General features: G+C 35.6%; 2 protein-coding genes across 17 annotated transcripts in view; one reads left to right on the top strand and one right to left on the bottom strand.

Moving 5' to 3' along the window:
• Hectd1 (HECT domain E3 ubiquitin protein ligase 1) overlaps window positions 1–17,328 on the top strand; it is a 98,690-nt gene that overhangs the window by 74,557 nt on the left and 6,805 nt on the right. For 4 of the 16 annotated variants that reach the window (XM_087197242.1, XM_087197236.1, XM_087197234.1 and 1 more), the window contains 12 exons: window positions 109–330; window positions 4,253–4,386; window positions 4,655–4,747; window positions 5,657–5,779; window positions 7,021–7,177; window positions 10,326–10,548; window positions 12,018–12,072; window positions 12,285–12,467; window positions 13,133–13,340; window positions 13,421–13,506; window positions 13,708–13,835; window positions 15,525–15,726. In XM_087197242.1, the coding sequence (XP_087053368.1) occupies window positions 109–330; window positions 4,253–4,386; window positions 4,655–4,747; window positions 5,657–5,779; window positions 7,021–7,177; window positions 10,326–10,548; window positions 12,018–12,072; window positions 12,285–12,467; window positions 13,133–13,340; window positions 13,421–13,506; window positions 13,708–13,835; window positions 15,525–15,726 (1,814 nt within the window). The remainder of the gene's footprint in view (window positions 1–108; window positions 331–4,252; window positions 4,387–4,654; window positions 4,748–5,656; window positions 5,780–7,020; window positions 7,178–10,325; window positions 10,549–12,017; window positions 12,073–12,284; window positions 12,468–13,132; window positions 13,341–13,420; window positions 13,507–13,707; window positions 13,836–15,524; window positions 15,727–17,328) is intronic. The other 12 variants (XM_087197243.1, XM_087197238.1, XM_004864033.4 and 9 more) reach the window with 5 other exon arrangements.
• Ap4s1 (adaptor related protein complex 4 subunit sigma 1) overlaps window positions 327–17,328 on the bottom strand; it is a 90,485-nt gene continuing 73,483 nt past the window's right edge. The window contains exon 6 of the mRNA XM_087197263.1: window positions 327–604. Coding sequence (XP_087053389.1) covers window positions 590–604 — 15 coding nt within the window. The 3' untranslated portion in view covers window positions 327–589. The remainder of the gene's footprint in view (window positions 605–17,328) is intronic.

The raw sequence follows: 17,328 nt of genomic DNA, 5'->3' as shown, positions 1-17,328 counted from the left end.
TTTCCATCTTTTCATTATTAGTGTGTTTCATGATCTCAAAAATATAAATCTTTGTTTTAATAAGGTTATCCTACTACTAACATTGATTTGCTTTATTTTTATCTTTAGCTTCTCCTCTAATGGGTGCTCAGAGTTTCCCTAATCTGACCACACCTGGTACCACATCCACAGTGACTATGTCGACATCCAGTGTTACTAGCAGCAGCAATGCAGCTACAGCCACAACTGTTTTATCAGTTGGCCAGTCATTAAGTAATACTTTAACTACCAGCCTCACGTCAACATCCAGTGAGAGTGACACAGGGCAGGAAGCAGAATATTCCTTATATGGTGAGTTACACTTTAAATAAATAGATGTAAATATTGATAAGATGATGCTTTTATGATGTTTTTCTCCTGGGAAAGTTTTACCATTTGCTTAAAAAAAATTCTCTCCTCTCATAAATGTGAAATCGTCCTTTAAGATAAAAAAGCTCATTGATATGAAAGACTTAAAAATTATGAGCTGGGCGTGATGATGCATGCCTGTAATCCCAGCACTCAGGAGGCTGAAGCAGGAGGATCACCTTGAGTTCGAAGCCAGCCTGGGCTACATAGCAAAATCCTGTCTCAAAAGAAAAAAAAAATTACGATTATAAAAATCCAGACATCACCAGCACCTGCCTCACAAGTGCAAGGTCCCGAGTTCGATCCCTGGTACCCGCCCCCCCCCCAAGAAAATCCAGACATCTAGGGAATTTCATGTGTCATCTTTTTTTCCTTTTGTCACTAATGCAGTTTTGATAACCTTTTGGAATAGAAGTATAATAGATTAGTAAGCTTTGTACAGTGACATTTCTTATACTCTATTGTGGCCTTTTGGAAATAAGTCCCTTGTTAGGTAACATTTGAATTTTTCAAATCAATTAAATTTTGCTTAGAAAGTATTTTTTTTTTGGTACCGAGGATCAAACTCGGGTCCTTGTGCTTGCGCAGCAGGTGGCGAAACCACTTAGCTAAATCCCTAGCCCTTGCTTAGAAAGTTTTATAGTTCATCATCATAACTTCTATGCTGTAGCCAGAGGTAGAATTATTTGATTCAATTAAAATCTCTTTCTTTTGACTTATCTGAAAGTAATTTTTTTTCTAATTTTTTTTTGTACTGGGGATGGAGCTCAGGACCTTGTACTTGCAAGGCAGTTGCGGTGCCACTGAGCTAAATCCCTATCCCCCCCCCCCGCCCCCTTTCTTTTTTTTCCCTAATTTGATGGTGCTAGGTTTGGAGCCAGGACCTCCTCATACATGCTAGGCAAGCACTGTCACTGAGCTATATCCTGAGCCCAAAGTAACACTTTTTACAGGAAATGCAAAAAGTAATTAAATCTATAATTACTACCTTCCAAATCTGATTTGCTGCGTATTCCATTTTTTTTTTCTTTTTAACAAAAAGGGTTATATCCTTTCAGCCAGCTGTTTTTACTAAATACATTTAATAATATTTTCACCTTATTGGGATGGTTTTGACAACATTTGAAATGGCTGCCAAACATTCCACAGTTTGTATGGTCACTGTTTAATGAATTCTCTATTTTGTATATTTAAGTTACCCGTTTTTCATTCTGTATAAATACAGATGTGCATTGCAGAATTGTATCTTTAGATTTCCTCAAGATAAATTCCTAAATTGCCTTTCAAAAGGTTGTGCTCCCATTCTAATTGAAAATACCCTTTATCACACATTCTTGATCACATTGTCTATTTATTGTTTGTTTTGGTGGGAGGGGCCGGTTCCAGGAATCAAACCCAGGGCCTTGCACATGTTAGATGAGCACACTTCTACTGAGCTGTATCCCCACCCCTCTATTTTTTTGAAAATTATTTTTGATAATTTTAAAGATAAGAAAATTTATATGAAGATACATTTTAAGTATACCTCATTTTAATAGGTTTTCTTTTTTTTTCTGAGAATATGGCCTCCTATTTCAAGCCAAAGGTTTGATTTGATATTTTATAATTTTAGGATAGTTATCACATTTCTGTTTCTATGAAGTATGGAGTGTTTTCTATTAAGTGGTGCAAAATGATGGTGATTATTACAACAAAGTCTTTTAAACTCATAGAGAAAGTTATTTTCCAACTTATTATTTCTCATGAAAGAGATTTTTCATGTTTGCCTTCAGTCATTTGTTACTACTTTAACCTGAAGCTTTAGTTCCTGATCATGTAATGTTTAAAAAGGCTGTAGATGTACTAGTGGGTAAAACTACTAAAATGTTAGGGCTACTGGTCGACTTTTAATAATTAAGTGATGAAAATTTCCTTTTCTACTCAAAGAAGCTTTAAGACTTAGTATGAAGGATCAGAATGACATCAGTTCTCATAACATCTGTATATATAGTGCAGATTTTTACTTTTCTACATGTTGAGATACATGATTTGACTTTATGATGTCAAATCTATGACATATGGAACTTTTATGGTCTTAAATGCTGATAAAACAAAAGGAAGATGAGAAAAATGGACTTGGGGTAAATTATAACATATAAGAGATAGAATTTCAATACATGAAGTTAGTGTGTATGTTCCTCAAAAAATAAATCATTCTGGCTGGGTATAGTAGCACACAACACTCTGGAGAATGAGGCAGGAGGATTACAAGTTCAAACCGAGCCTGGGCAGTTTAGCAATTTAGTCAGACCCTGTCTAAAAACAAAAATTTTTTGTAAAAAGCTGAGTATATAGCTCAGTATGAAGGCCTCGAGTTCAATCCCCAGTACCACCAAAAAAAGGTGAAACATACTGGTGTGGTGGTATACTTGTAATACAACCCACTCAGGCGATTATAGCAGTAGAATCACAAGTTCAAGGCTAGCTTGGGTTACATAGCAGTATCCTAGCTTAAAAGAAAAAGATAAACCTACAGTTTTGATTGGTTTATTTTGTGTACCACCTCATTACCGTCATGAGAACCACAACGTAAATTCAAAGATGGCCCTTCACTAAATTGAAAGATAGCCCTTCACATCTGTAAAGGGTAAAATATTTAAGATTCCATTAGTTATAAAACACTATTTTTTTGTCACTAAAGCTAAAAATGTTAGCTCCCACTTGATACTGATTGCAAAACACATTCTGATTTCAGAACATTAAGTGTTAAAATATATACTTTAGAAATTTATTAAATATAATATCAGGCCTCTATCTTATATAAGCCACCCAGTAAATGGCACTAAATATGTAGTCCTTTGTAATTATCAAACTAAAAAATATTTGGTTCAAAGGTCTATAAATGCAAGTTTCTAAATAATCTCTTAGATGTTCTTCAGGAATATATCGTGTTTCCTTCCTTTGTTTAATTCTGGTATTATGTTAGAAGAGGGTTTTTTTTTTTTTGGCAGTACTGATTGAACCCAGGGCCTTCATACTGAGCTACACTTCCAGCTCCTTTTTTATTTTTTATGTGGAGACAGGGTCTCGCAGTCATTTTGTTGTATTGGTTGGTTCAAACTTTAGATCTTCTTGGCTTAGCATCCTAAAGTGCCTGCACTACAGATGTGTGCTGCTATGCCTGGCTTTGTTAGCAGGTTTTTTTCCCCTTCCAAGTCCAGTTTTAATCTCATTAGTCCTTTTTTTAATTCATTTCTATGAAGAACAGCTTGTCAACCAGATCTAAGCCCAGGTTTCACTGGATTAACTTAAATTCTGTTTTCCTTTATAAGCTCTTTCATAGCTTATACATACATACTGGTTTGTTTATTTGTTAGATACTACTGTCCCCTGTAGGCTACATAGAGACTTAGACCATATCTATTCTGTTTACAACTATATGTATCAGGTGCCTGACACAGTTCTTGGCACACAGTGTGTGCTCAGTATATATCTGTGGGTAGAATGAGTGAGTCCAAAGTATTTTCTTTGAGCTTCCTGATACTTAGAGAATAGCAATAGCGTTTTGGGAGTGTTTTTCTGTTGTTGTTGTTGTTGTGTGTCTTAACCCACGTAGTTGACCCTTTATGTTATACTTTTGTAGGTTCAAATATAGTTTATGGTCATCTGTTATCCTGGGTTGTTTTTTGCCATACTTACAACTTACTGTCCATGGTTAACTTATTCTGTATGTGTGGTAATAGACCATGGGTGGCATCATTAAGTGTGGTCTTTATACTTAAATCTTTTGAATTTTACCTTTGTTTTGTGTAGCCCAGAATGCAAATTTATCTTGCTGTCCTTTGTCAGTCATGTTGATAATAAGGTTGTTGGTTTTATTTTCTAGATTTTCTTGATAGCTGTCGTGCCAGTACTCTGTTAGCTGAGCTAGATGATGATGAAGATTTGCCTGAGCCTGATGAGGAAGATGATGAGAATGAAGATGACAATCAGGAGGACCAAGAATACGAGGAGGTTATGGTAGAGATAGTCTCCTATTTTCTTCCCTCAGATAGGGTATTAATAATTGAAGGGAGCAAAAGCTAAGTCATAATTAAACTTTGAAGGAAGGATATATGGCACCAGTACCAAAAATGTGCTTAATGAAGAAAAGCACTCTTATGCTTAGCATTTATGAGACTCTTTGTATTTGAAAAACACTACAGTTTACATGTTGATATTTTAAGGCTTAGAGGTGTGTGAAATTAGAGAAAACTACAGTAATCTTACAGAATATACTTTTTTGTAGTTCTTAGGCATGGTGATGCATGCCTGTAATCCCAGTGCTCAGCAGTCTGTCAAGGAGGATCGCTGTGAGTTTGAGACCAGCCTGAGCTACACAGTAAGACCTTGTCTCAAAAAACAAAAACAAAAAGCAACAACAAAAAATTTTATATTTCAGTAACAATTTTAGAAAGGATATTTTAGGGCTGGGGATTTAGCTCAGTGGTTCCAGCACCTGCCTCGCAAGTGCAAGGTCCCGAGTTTGATCCCTGGTACCAAAAAATAAATAAATAAATAAAAAGGATATTTTAGTACTTATTTTACAAGCTGTATTCGTATATATTCTCATTAATCCTAACACAGATGAATGGGGTAGAGGCATAAAAAAATTAAAATTGCCCATATTATCAGAGTTAAGTAGAAAAGTGGGGACCCAAGGCTAGGCACTGTGATTTAGAACTCTCCGTGTTTAATCACTATGATTATCTTCTAATTGACAGGTGTGCCTTAAATACCCTTTATTGTAACTTCTGTATATTTTAAGTTTCTCTGTATAACCAGGCTTGGTGGTGCTTGCTCATAATCCCAGAACTAGAGTCTGAGGCAAAAGATCCTAACTTCTCGGTCACTCTTAGACCCTGTCTCAAAATGTAAAAAGGAGTCTGGGTGTGTAGCTCAGTGCTGCCTGGGTTGAATCCCCAGTACTGCCAAAAGAACAAAACAAAAAACCTGTTTAATATTTTTAAAATTGAAATGCTAAGTTTAATGAGGTAAAAAAATTTTAAATGCTTTGAATATATGTTGCTTACAAACCACATTATTATTTCTTACAAACAGATTAGTATAAAATGTATGATGCATTAAACCATTCAATCTATGACTTCTCTGAAGATGGTAATGAAGAAAAGATTTTTCAGTGACACTTGTAGATACAGATTGATAGTTTCAGAGCAAGGCAGAATGTTGGCGATAAACATGATTAAAGTAATTAGACATATATCTCTCGACATTTTTTTTTTTACTTCAGATTCTGAGACGTCCATCCCTGCAACGTCGAGCTGGCTCCCGCTCTGATGTAACACACCATGCTGTCACCTCACAGCTACCACAGGTCCCTGCTGGAGCAGGGAGCCGACCTATTGGAGAGCAGGTGATACTGTTGTGTTTGTTGTCCCTACTGCATACTTTTACTTTCACAGGAAAATACCAAACAAAATGGCTAAATACCTATAATCGTGTAGGTAGTGTGGGGAAGAGGAAAAGGGAAGGGAGCGACTAGTGTTACAAAAATAAACTTCCCCTATTGCATAGGTTCCATATTCCAGCTAGAATCCTTGATTGCTCTGGCATAATGCAAGTGCCAGTTACTTACTTGAAACCCCTTCATTTTGGCCTTTAGGTAATAGTAAGCACATAATAACAGGTATTTGTTGTAGTAGTGGTGCTGGTGGTGATAGAATATGTAGCAATAGTCTTACAAACATTGGTAACTAATAAATGATAGGCATAGTTCTCAACACTTTGTATGTATTGGCTTATTTAATTTATTCAAGAACTCTTTGAATGTTTATTATTAGCTCCAATTTTCAGATGAAATGATTGCTAAAAAGCACAGATTTGGTGGCTCCTAGATGCAAACCCGGATGTTCTGATTGCAGAGCTGTCAAATGGTGGTTTAATCTGTTGTAAAAGTTAATTTCAATTAAGTATGCAAACTATGAGGATGTGTGTATCTATCATCTGACTGACAATTATCAATACTTTGTCTATCATATCATAACTTAATGCAACTCTGAGGGATTCTTTTTTTGGTTTTTTGAGGCAGGGTTTCCCTTTGTAATTCAGGCTAGCCCTGAACTTACTATGTAGCCCAGGCTGGCCTCAAACTCAGTCTCCCAAGTGCCTGCTGGGATTATAGGCATGTGCCACCATGTCTGGCTGAGGCATTCTATTTTGTATGCAAATAATTCAGTATGAAATGAACTTTATAATTTAAAAAAACTTACTTTGAAATAATAAGCTCATAGGAAGTTGTAAAAATAGCACAAAAAGGTCTTATGTGTCTTTTATCCAGTTTTTCCAAATGGTTAGTTTCATGTTTCACTATAATATCAAAGCTATGAAATTGATGTTGGTACAGTACATGTGTATGGTTTTTTGTTGTATTACCACATTTGTAGATTTGTATAGCTGTCACTGAATGCCATTTACTTTTGATAAACTGAAACCATTAAGCAAAATATATACCTATAAATGTTTATGTTAGCTTATTCTGTACTTACATAATATGGCAAAATAAGGAAGTATAGAGAATATAAAGAACTTTACACATCACTTTTGGAATAATAGTTTTCATCTTGTAATGTTTAATTATATATGGAATTTTAATAGGAAGAAGAAGAGTATGAAACTAAAGGAGGACGCCGGAGAACATGGGATGATGATTATGTGCTAAAGCGGCAATTTTCTGCTTTGGTTCCTGCTTTTGATCCTAGACCTGGTCGTACTAACGTGCAACAGACAACTGACCTAGAAATTCCACCCCCAGGTACAGTATATTTGAGTTAGATGATTTAATTTTAAAAGATACCTACTAAGATTTATATAGTTTGAAAAGTAAGGTGCTCCTTATGCATGCAAGTTATAAGTAAAAATTTCCTGAAAAGCCCTCTTACTAGTTCTCCAAAATATATATATTTTAGGAGGATCACCTTAGTTTGAGGCTCGCCTGGGCTACATAGTGAGTTCAAGGCCAGCCTGAACTACAAAGGGAGACCCTGCCTCAAAAAGAAATGGGCCAGGGATTTAGCTCAGTGGTTCTGCTGCCTGCCTCACAACCATAAGGTTGTGTCCCAAGTTAGTAAGGTCCCTGGTACCAAAAAAAAAAAAATTACAAATTTTTTATTTCATTTTATTTTTGTGTTCCTGGAGATTAAACCCAGGGCCTAGTGCATGCTAACCCTGCATTCAATCATAGTCTACATTGATAACTCACAAATCATTTTAAACTAGGCCTGGTGGCTCATACCTATAATCCCAGCACTCTGGGAGTATGAGGCAGGACGACTGTAAATTTTGAGTCACCCTTAGTGAGACCCTGGGTCAAAATGTAAAAAGTGGGGATTGGGGTTATAGCTCAGTACAAAGGCATTCAGTCTCGAGTACACAAACACATGTATGTGTACAAAAAAAAAAAAAAAGCACCGTGTGTTTTGTATTTTCACTATCTTTAATGCATCGTGTCCAAATGGGAAATTTTTTCTTCTGTTTTCTCCTGGATAAAAACTGTTAAGAATTTATTCCTATCAACTTTGAGTAGTGCTCCATTGATTTTAGGAGTCAGTTGGCCTGGGTGACACCTTGATCACTTAAAACTTTTATAAGGTATGATAGGCACCTTAATGGCCTCCCTAAAGTTATCCAGGTCTTGCCAGGCACAGTGGCTCATGCTTGTAATCTCAGCAGTTTGGGAGATGGATGCAGGAGAATTGCAAGTTTGAAACTACCTCGAGCAATTTAGTGAAACCCTATCAAAATTTAAAATGTAACAAAAAGGGCTGGGGATGTAGCTAATTGCTTCCTGGGTTCAATCTCTAGTACTATAAAAAATTTGAAAAAGGGTGGGGTAGATTTCCAGGTCCTAACCTCTGGAACCTATAAATATGTGAAGGTTTTCTCAGTATGACAAAGAGACTTTGCAAATATAATGAAGTTAAAACTTCTACACATGGGGAGATTATCGTGGATTATCAACTGGCCCCAGTATAATATAAAGAGTCCTTATAATTAGAGGGCAGAGGGATGTGACAAAAGATCATTGAGGGGCCAGGAGCTAAGAAATGTGGATAGTATTCAGAAGTGAGAAAAGGCAAGGAAAGAGATTTCCCCAGAGCTTGCAGAAAGAATGAGCCATGCAAGTCCATTTTAGACTTTTGATCTCTAGAACTGTGAGATAATCCCAGTAAACTTGTGTTTTTTAAACAACCCAATTGATAGTAATATTTTACTATCAATAGGAAACTAATGTAGTTTAGGTACATCCCCTAAACTGTCTAATCCTTAATTTTCATATCTCTTACATAGAGGGAATGATAGTCTGTTTGGCAAGGGATAGTCTGATTATACAAGGTAAAATATTTAAAGGGGTTAGCATGGTGCTTGATGTGTGCCTCAGTAGGTATTAGATACTGTTAACTAGGTCATAATCCTTACAAAAGAAGACTTAAATTATTAAGTCTGGAGTGTGCTTTTTAGTTAGTAGATACTGTTTTAAATATGAATGTAGGTACACTTTATAGTGTACTATTCCATGGATGAAGGTGAATTTAGGTTGAATTAAGATACTTAAGGGTCTCTTCAAAAAAAAAAACCTAGCTGAGCATGGAGGTGTATGCTTATAATCTCAGCACTTGGAGCCGTGCCTGGTGGTGGATGCCTGTAATTTTAGCATGGGAGGCTGAGGCAGGAGGATTGCTATGAGTTCAAGGCCACTCTGGGCTACATAATGAGTTCAGAGGCCATGTTGAACTACATAGGGGGACCTTTTCTCAAAAACAGAAATATAGTCTCAGCACTTAGGAGACTGAGGTAAGATTTCCACAAGATCAAGGCCAGCCTGAACTACATAATGAAACCCTGTCTCAAAATAAAAAGCCGGTGCAGTGACACATGCCTGTAATCTCAGCTGGTGCTGTGTCACTGAGTCACATCCCTAACCCTAAGAATATCAGTTTTGAGGCCAGGCTGGGCTATGTAGTGAAACTCTACCAAAAAAGAAGGAAAGAAAAGAGAGAGGGAAGAAAGGAAAGGGAGGAAAAGCAAAAAGGAAAGGAAGGCAGAACCTATTGTAGGGATTATGAATAGGTATAGACCTTTTGTAGAAGTTTTTGGCAATGTATTTCATATATTCTAATGAAGTATTTTTCCCACTAGTAATTATACTAAAGAATATTAGCTGTTCATTGTTTTATATACATTGATGACTACAAATTATACTAATTATGTTATCAAAATATTGAAAATGTCCTTATGTCCAGTAACAGCTGTATATGATTCAGTTATGGTACAGTAGGATGTCATGCATGAATATTTTAGAGTGGCTATTATGATAAAGATTCAGGACCTAATAAAAAAAGAGAGCTCCCCAAATACATTATCAACCTAATTATATTTGTGTGTGTTTACCTTAAAGCTAACTTATTCACATAGTATAAGTAAAAGTTTGACTGGTCTTTGGCCAAGAATAGTTTTCTCTGAATACAGATATTTTTAGTTTTCTCATTAATAAAATAAAAAATGCTTCCTAAGTATTTGTAGAGTTAATCTGCTTCCAAAAAAAAAATTCGTATCATACACATATATTCTGTTCTAGCACTCTGTCTTTAAAAAAGTTATGTGTAATTATTTCCAGTTTTGAGGAAAAAACGGACCAGAAATGTTCAAGCCAGAAAAGTCTTAAGTAGCTGACATCATTTAGCTAATATATGCCAGAATCGTTTGGCTTTCTCTCCCCTGCCCCCACCACTAGAAATTGAAGTCAGGACCTTATGTTTGCCAGGCAGGCACAGCATTCACTGAACTACATCTCCAGCCCTTCATTTGCATTTCATGTTACCTTTTCCTGCTTAGTACAGTTTTCTTTTCTGGACTCCTTTTTTCTGATATGATTTTTTTTTACATATCTTCCCAATTTTCAGGAACACCTCATTCAGAGCTCTTAGAAGAAGTTGAATGCACTCCATCTCCTCGATTAGCCCTCACTTTGAAAGTAACAGGTCTTGGAACAACTCGTGAAGTTGAATTGCCACTCACCAATTTCAGATCAACCATCTTTTACTATGTACAAAAATTGCTTCAATTATCCTGTAATGGCAATGTGAAATCAGATAAACTTAGACGTATTTGGGAGCCAACATACACGTAAGAGATTTTAACTTTTAAGTAGATATCGTCATAACATACGAGCCAAGAAGCATTGTGCTCGTGTATTTCAGATTGTAGAAGCAGATAAAAGCACTTTTGACTGATGTAGAATGGCTCAGTTTTAGAACTAGAAGGGCATTTAGAAATAGTGATAATCATTGAAAAGAGTGCTATTTGAACTCTTTGATCAATATTGTGTATGAGATCCTAAATATTTTGTTTAGTCTTTATTTTGATTGTGTGTGTTAAACTTACTCTCTTCATTTGTTAACAATTATCAGCGACCTTGGGCATATTTAACATTTGTATGTCTCATATCTGTAATTGTGAAATGAGAGTCGTTGTGAGGAGTTGATGAATTAATATATGTAAAAAGTTTTTAGTATTTTCAAGGATGTAGTAAGTGGTCAATAAGTATTACTTAAGATGGGCTTAATGGTGCACACTTGTAATACTGTCATTCTGGAAGGCTGAAACAGGAAGATTTAAAGTTTGAGCTTAGCCTGTGCAATTTAGCAACTTAGCAAGCTCCAGTCTCAAAATAAAAATTGAAAAAGAGCTGGGCATGTAGCTGAGTGCTCTGGTTTCAATCTTCAGTACCACAGAAAAAAAGTATTATAAAATACTCACTTTCATCATAATAATGTAAACAATAAATTATTGCTTTATAATAATTGTTGTTTAACTTGTTAATGTTTTTTTATATTCTCTTAACATCATTGATAATCATATAATGTCCAGTAAAAGTAATTTAAGTTCTTTTGAGATAGAACAGAAGATAATCATATTTTCCCTCCCTTCAATTTTTCTTAGATTTTAAAAACTGACTTCAATCTCTTATATGAATATAAGCACTCCTGATCATTGTTATTCCTAGCCTTTTCAGGTAGACACAGAAAAAACATCCCATTTTATTTTTACAACAATATATGAATGTCATTTTGCTTTTACAACAATATATAAAAGTTATTAAACTTGGCATATAATATATAACATTATATTTTATCTTGAAAAGGTTTAGATTTGATGAGTCCTTTTTTTGCAAAAGTGCTAAATTTATAAATCATAATTTGGGAATATAGTTTCTGCTACTTTTATGTTTAACAAGTTGATACTGTTCTCTTAAAAAATTTTCTTAAAGCTGTGTGGCACACAGCTATAAATCTTAGCTTCTCAGGAAGCTGAGGCAGGAGGCTCACAATTTGGAGCCCAGCCTGGGCATCTTAGTGAGACCCTAATTCAGAAAAAAATAAAGAAGGCTGGGGGTGTAATTCAAATGGTAGCATGCATAAGGCCCTGGGGTTCCATCCCAAGACTGAAAAAAAATATCTTGAGTTCAGTGTTTAATGCAGCATAATATCTAGTGAATGATATCATGCATGTATTTTTTTAAAGAATTGGAGCCCTACTGGAAGTAACTATAAATCATTTGATTTATGAATTAACTTTAATATCTTCACGTTTAGAATCATGTACAGAGAAATGAAGGATTCTGACAAAGAAAAGGAAAATGGGAAAATGGTAAGTTATTTTTAGAAAATGCTTATTACTCTTGACTACTAAAATAAAAGGAAAAACTAACTTTGTTGCATTTGAACTTTGAGGGGAAAAGAATGACTAACTGGAATTCTTTAGATTATGTGCATGATCTTAAATCTATCTCATGTAATGCATGTGAACTATTATAGGCTTTATATTTTGGAAAGGCCAACATTTGGTTTTTCCTGTTGTAGGGTTGCTGGTCTATAGAGCATGTGGAACAGTACCTTGGCACTGATGAATTACCAAAGAATGACTTGATAACCTACCTGCAGAAGAATGCAGATGCTGCTTTCCTGCGCCACTGGAAATTAACTGGCACTAATAAAAGTATTAGGAAAAACAGAAATTGTTCTCAGCTCATAGCTGCATATAAGGTATATATTGGCATCAAAACACTATTTTGAATGGCTTTATGCTTTGTTTTGCGGCTTTAAAAACTTATGGGGCCGGGGTTGTAGTTCAGCAATAGAGTGCTTGCTTAGCATGCATGAGGTATTGTGTTTGCTTCCCATCACCACACACACACACACACACACACACACACACACACACACACACACACACACACACACACACACACACACACACACACACACACACACACACACACACACACACACACATTTAGGGGAAAGGTACATTGGGACGTTCTTTAAAAAATGAATTTGTAGGGCCAGGGATTTAGCTCAGTGGTTTCACTGCCTGCTGTGCAAGCGCAAGGTCCCAAGTTTGATCCCCGGTACCAAAAATAAATGAATTTGTATAACATTGTTAATAGGCCAATGCTAAAATTTCAAATATGGTTTGTGACATTGGATCTCAATATGGAGTTCTTTGACTCTGGATTTTAATGGTTTTATTTTGTCATTTTTAATGGTTTATAACACATTGATGTTTTGTGTGTTACGTGGTACTGTGTTTATATTTTAAAAGGCAGTTCTGTGAAAAATTCCAACCTTTTCAAAGTAATACCAACAAAATGACATAATGCATTTTTGAAGATATGATTAATGGACAGTTTTGCTAATTGTTTCTTCAGGATTTTTGTGAACATGGAACAAAGTCTGGATTAAATCAGGGGGCCATTTCTACTCTTCAAAATAGTGATATTCTTAATCTGACAAAAGAACAACCTCAAGCCAAAGCAGGCAATGGACAGAACTCTTGTGGAGTAGAAGATGTTCTTCAGCTTCTGCGCATTTTGTATATAGTTGCAAGTGACCCTTACTCAAGAATATCCCAAGAAGGTCTGTAAGAATCCTTATTTTATTTTTATAGCATTTTTAAAGTCAGTTTATTTCATTAATTTTGTTAATCAATTTTATAGATGGTGATGAGCAGCCTCAGTTTACTTTTCCACCAGATGAATTTACTAGCAAAAAAATCACAACAAAAATTCTGCAGCAGATTGAGGTAATAAAATCACCTCGATGAACTTTTCATTCTAAAACTGTTGGACTTTTCACAGTATTCTCTTTCCTTCCTTTTCTGCCTCTTATAATACTTCTTTCCCTCTTATTCATTAATTTGGGCCATATGGTCTTTTGTAATTATTACATTAAAGAATTGAGATTGCCTTTTAGTATTAAAATATTGTTATTTGTTAATTTGCAGGAACCGTTGGCATTGGCTAGTGGGGCTCTGCCAGACTGGTGTGAACAGTTAACCAGCAAGTGTCCTTTTCTAATACCATTTGAAACTAGACAGCTTTATTTCACATGTACAGCATTTGGTGCATCAAGGTAGGGAGTGCATCCTTAATGTTTTTAGAATAAATAATGTTTTTTTTGTGTTACATAAATTCAAAATGTATAAATACACTTGTTTGTGGTATGGCAGATTGAATCCAGGTCCTTGTGCATGCCAGGCATGTCTTCTACCACTGAGCTATATCCCCAGTCATTCTTAAAATTTTGAGACAGAATCTTGCTGAATTGTCCAGGATGGCATCTGGCAAACACATTATTAAGACCAGTGGCAATGCTAGGTGTGGTGGTGCAGCCTGTAATCCCAGCACTCAGGAGGCTGAAGCAGGAGGATCACTACAAGTTCGAGACCAGCCTGGGTTACATAGTGAATTCAAGGCCCGCCTGAACTACATAGTGAGACCCTGTCTCAAAAAAAAAAGAGAGACTGCTATCAGGCAGGAGTAAATTTTGTGTTCTTGTAAGAAGTTGTTGTTTAAAATTTTCCATTTCAAGTTGTAAATATGCTTTATTGGAGTAGTATGGATTGAGTCAGATACTTCCATCAACTAAGATTTAGTAATCTCTACTAATTTTTAAATATATCTTCTTCCTTCTGATCATCATTTATGTCTTATAGACTATACTAGTAGTATGCTACTTAATATATTACATATTTTATTTAGTTTTGTATCTGTCTTCCATTCCTAGATTAGAGTTTCATGAGGGCAGGAAATTGTGGTTGTTTCCTCTTTGGTTTTGCCAAGGGCATAAAACATGTATATATAGCACATTATTGGTGTTCAATATTTTGTTGAATGAATACTCTGTCAAAGTAGATATAAAATCATAACTTAAAATTTAGCTGTTTTCTTTCCTGATAAGTTATGTTTTTCTAAAATTTAATACCATTTACAAAGCATTTGTATCAAGAGAACTCTAGGCCTGTTGTGATAAATGGCATTGCTTAGGATTTCTGTTCTATAGATGAGGATATTGATTCTCAAAATACATAGTTGATTTGCTTGAGATTACAAAAAAAAATAGTAGCACACATGTGTAGGACCTTCATCTTATTCTGAGTTAGAGGTTCTTTCTTTTACCCTAGATGGATTAGCTTTGTGTTGTGTAACCATTCTTATGGTGCTTTTCAGTTTGTGTCATAGCACTAAAGACAAGTATATTTTAGTTTCTCTGATAGGAACTGTTTGTATATTTTTGCATTATTATTGTATTTGTTTGCATTATGTGTGGCTGGAGCACAGACTTCATTTAATCACTATAAAATAAAGAGGGAAAAGGTAGACCCAGTACTTTTCTCAGTTTAAAGGAGGTTATAATAAAAAGAATTTTATACATTTTTACATATAATGGAACCAGTAGTTTTTATGCAGATAAAAAATTAGTATTTAGCTGGGTTGGTGGCATATGCCCATAATCCCAGCACTGAGGAGTCTAGGGCAGGACAGTTACAAGTTGGAAACAAGCCTGAGCTTCATATCATTTAAGGCCAGCCTGGGGGATTGTATAGTGAGACACTGTCTCAAAAAAGGTGGGAGGCTGAGAATATAGCTCTGTGTGAAGGCTCTGGGTTCAATCCCCAGTACTGCAAAAAAGAAAAAAAAAGTTAACACCCAAGTAAATACTATCCTTTAAAATTTATTGTCTTTATATTATGTTGCTAGTTTAGTAGTATATTCAGCTGTCAAAGTATGGTATACCTACATGCATATTTTTCTATTTCAGAGCAATAGTGTGGTTGCAAAACCGACGTGAAGCCACTGTAGAGCGAACAAGGACCACAAGCAGTGTAAGGCGAGATGATCCAGGCGAGTTTAGAGTTGGTCGCCTTAAGCATGAAAGAGTAAAAGTTCCACGAGGTGAATCACTAATGGAATGGGCTGAGAATGTCATGCAAATACATGCAGATCGGAAATCAGTTCTTGAGGTAACTCATATAAAATAACATTGTTTTAGAGAGAAGAAATGATACTTAGTGAACCATTCAGTCTTTACTTTCACTGCTTAAAAACTCAGGTAAACTTGAAAAGGATTTCTACGAGGAGGCCTTCTTTTCTGGCAGAGCATCTCACAAGAGGATGCTGGCCCACCTCCTCAGGAGTCAGGATCTTTTGAAGTTTTCTTTTATGGAGGGTCTGGAGTACTGGAGGTTGAACCCAGTGCCTCATGCTGAGCTACGTATCCATTTATTTTTTATTTTGAGATAGACTGACAAAGTTGTGTAGGCTGCCCTTGAATTTACAGTCCTGTTGCTCAGCCTTCCAAGTAGCTGGAATTACAGGCATGTATCACCATGCAAGGTTTAAGATCTCATATACTTAATAAGCAGCAAAGAATATTTGCACTTGTACTGTGGCAAAGTCTGAAGACCACTACCCACTTCTTAACAAAGTTGAACTGAATAATATAAAGGATTCTTTTCGGTTTTTGAGACATGGTCTCGTTACATAGCCCAACCTGACCTCAAACTTGAGGCAATCCTCCTGCCACAGCTTCCTGAGTGCTAGGATATAGGCATGCGCCACCATGCCCTTCAAGGATTCTTTTTGATAGTCTAAATTTTGTTCTGTTAAGCTGTTCTATTAGATAATTTGCATTTTTGTAGTATACTGTTTTGTCATTTTGTTTCACCTACACTGTGCTTGGTATTTTATCATTAGTCTGTATTAAGAGGTGTTATAGCAAATGACAGTATGGAATTTGATATATTTACTATACAGATGCTGTTGTAGATATTGCTGATTATGTCCCATAAACACAATATTCCTTATTGGAGGAACTGTGGAAATATTTCTGTCACAGATGTGAACCAGCAGCTGGTTTGATCTTTTGGATCTCAAACTGATTGTGAAAATGTCTTGAAGTCTAGAAAAAGCTTTATTGCTTTCACTTTATATACAGACTTTCTTTGCCTTTATCTTATTTCTCTTATCTTTGTATTCTAGCCTAGATAATCCTCAGTTTTTTATTTTACCATGTGCTGTATGTTTTTTGGGTTTTTTTGGTACCAGGGATTGAACTCAGGATCTTGCACTTGCGAGGCAGGAGGTGGTGGAACCACTGAGCTAAATCCCTGGCCCAAGCTGTATGTTTTTATAAGAAATTTCAAATCATTTTTTGAAGAGATAGAATATGATCAGAAACCTTTAAAGTGATTGACTAAAGTTGCAAATAAGTGGAAGAATTTAGGTATTGGTATCATGAAGACACATATAATAATCTGTACACCATCATTTTCATAGAGCTAATGATTTTAACTTTTATCTGAAATTTGTTTTTCTTTGGTGTAAAAAAGCACATACAGTGGTACTTTGGTTCATGAACAGTTTTGTTTGCAGACAGCTTGGTTTGCAAACAGAAGGACATAGCAAAATTTAGTTTTTGTTTGCAAACTCTGCCATGAGTGACAAATACAATTGAGGACATCTTTTCCAAAATCGTAGAACACATTACATTAGTGACCTGAGGTACCACTTTAATTATTCTGCAGGGTTGTTGCAAGAAGTCATTAACGTGGGGACAGTGCTTA

The sequence above is a fragment of the Heterocephalus glaber genome, unplaced genomic scaffold (assembly GCF_053883595.1).
Source record: "Heterocephalus glaber isolate CG9 unplaced genomic scaffold, H.glaber_assembly_v1.0 deba00001662, whole genome shotgun sequence".
Lineage (NCBI taxonomy): Eukaryota > Metazoa > Chordata > Mammalia > Rodentia > Bathyergidae > Heterocephalus > Heterocephalus glaber.
The sequence above is the reverse complement of the archived record's forward strand: the minus strand, read 5'-3'. Positions and strand labels throughout refer to the sequence as shown.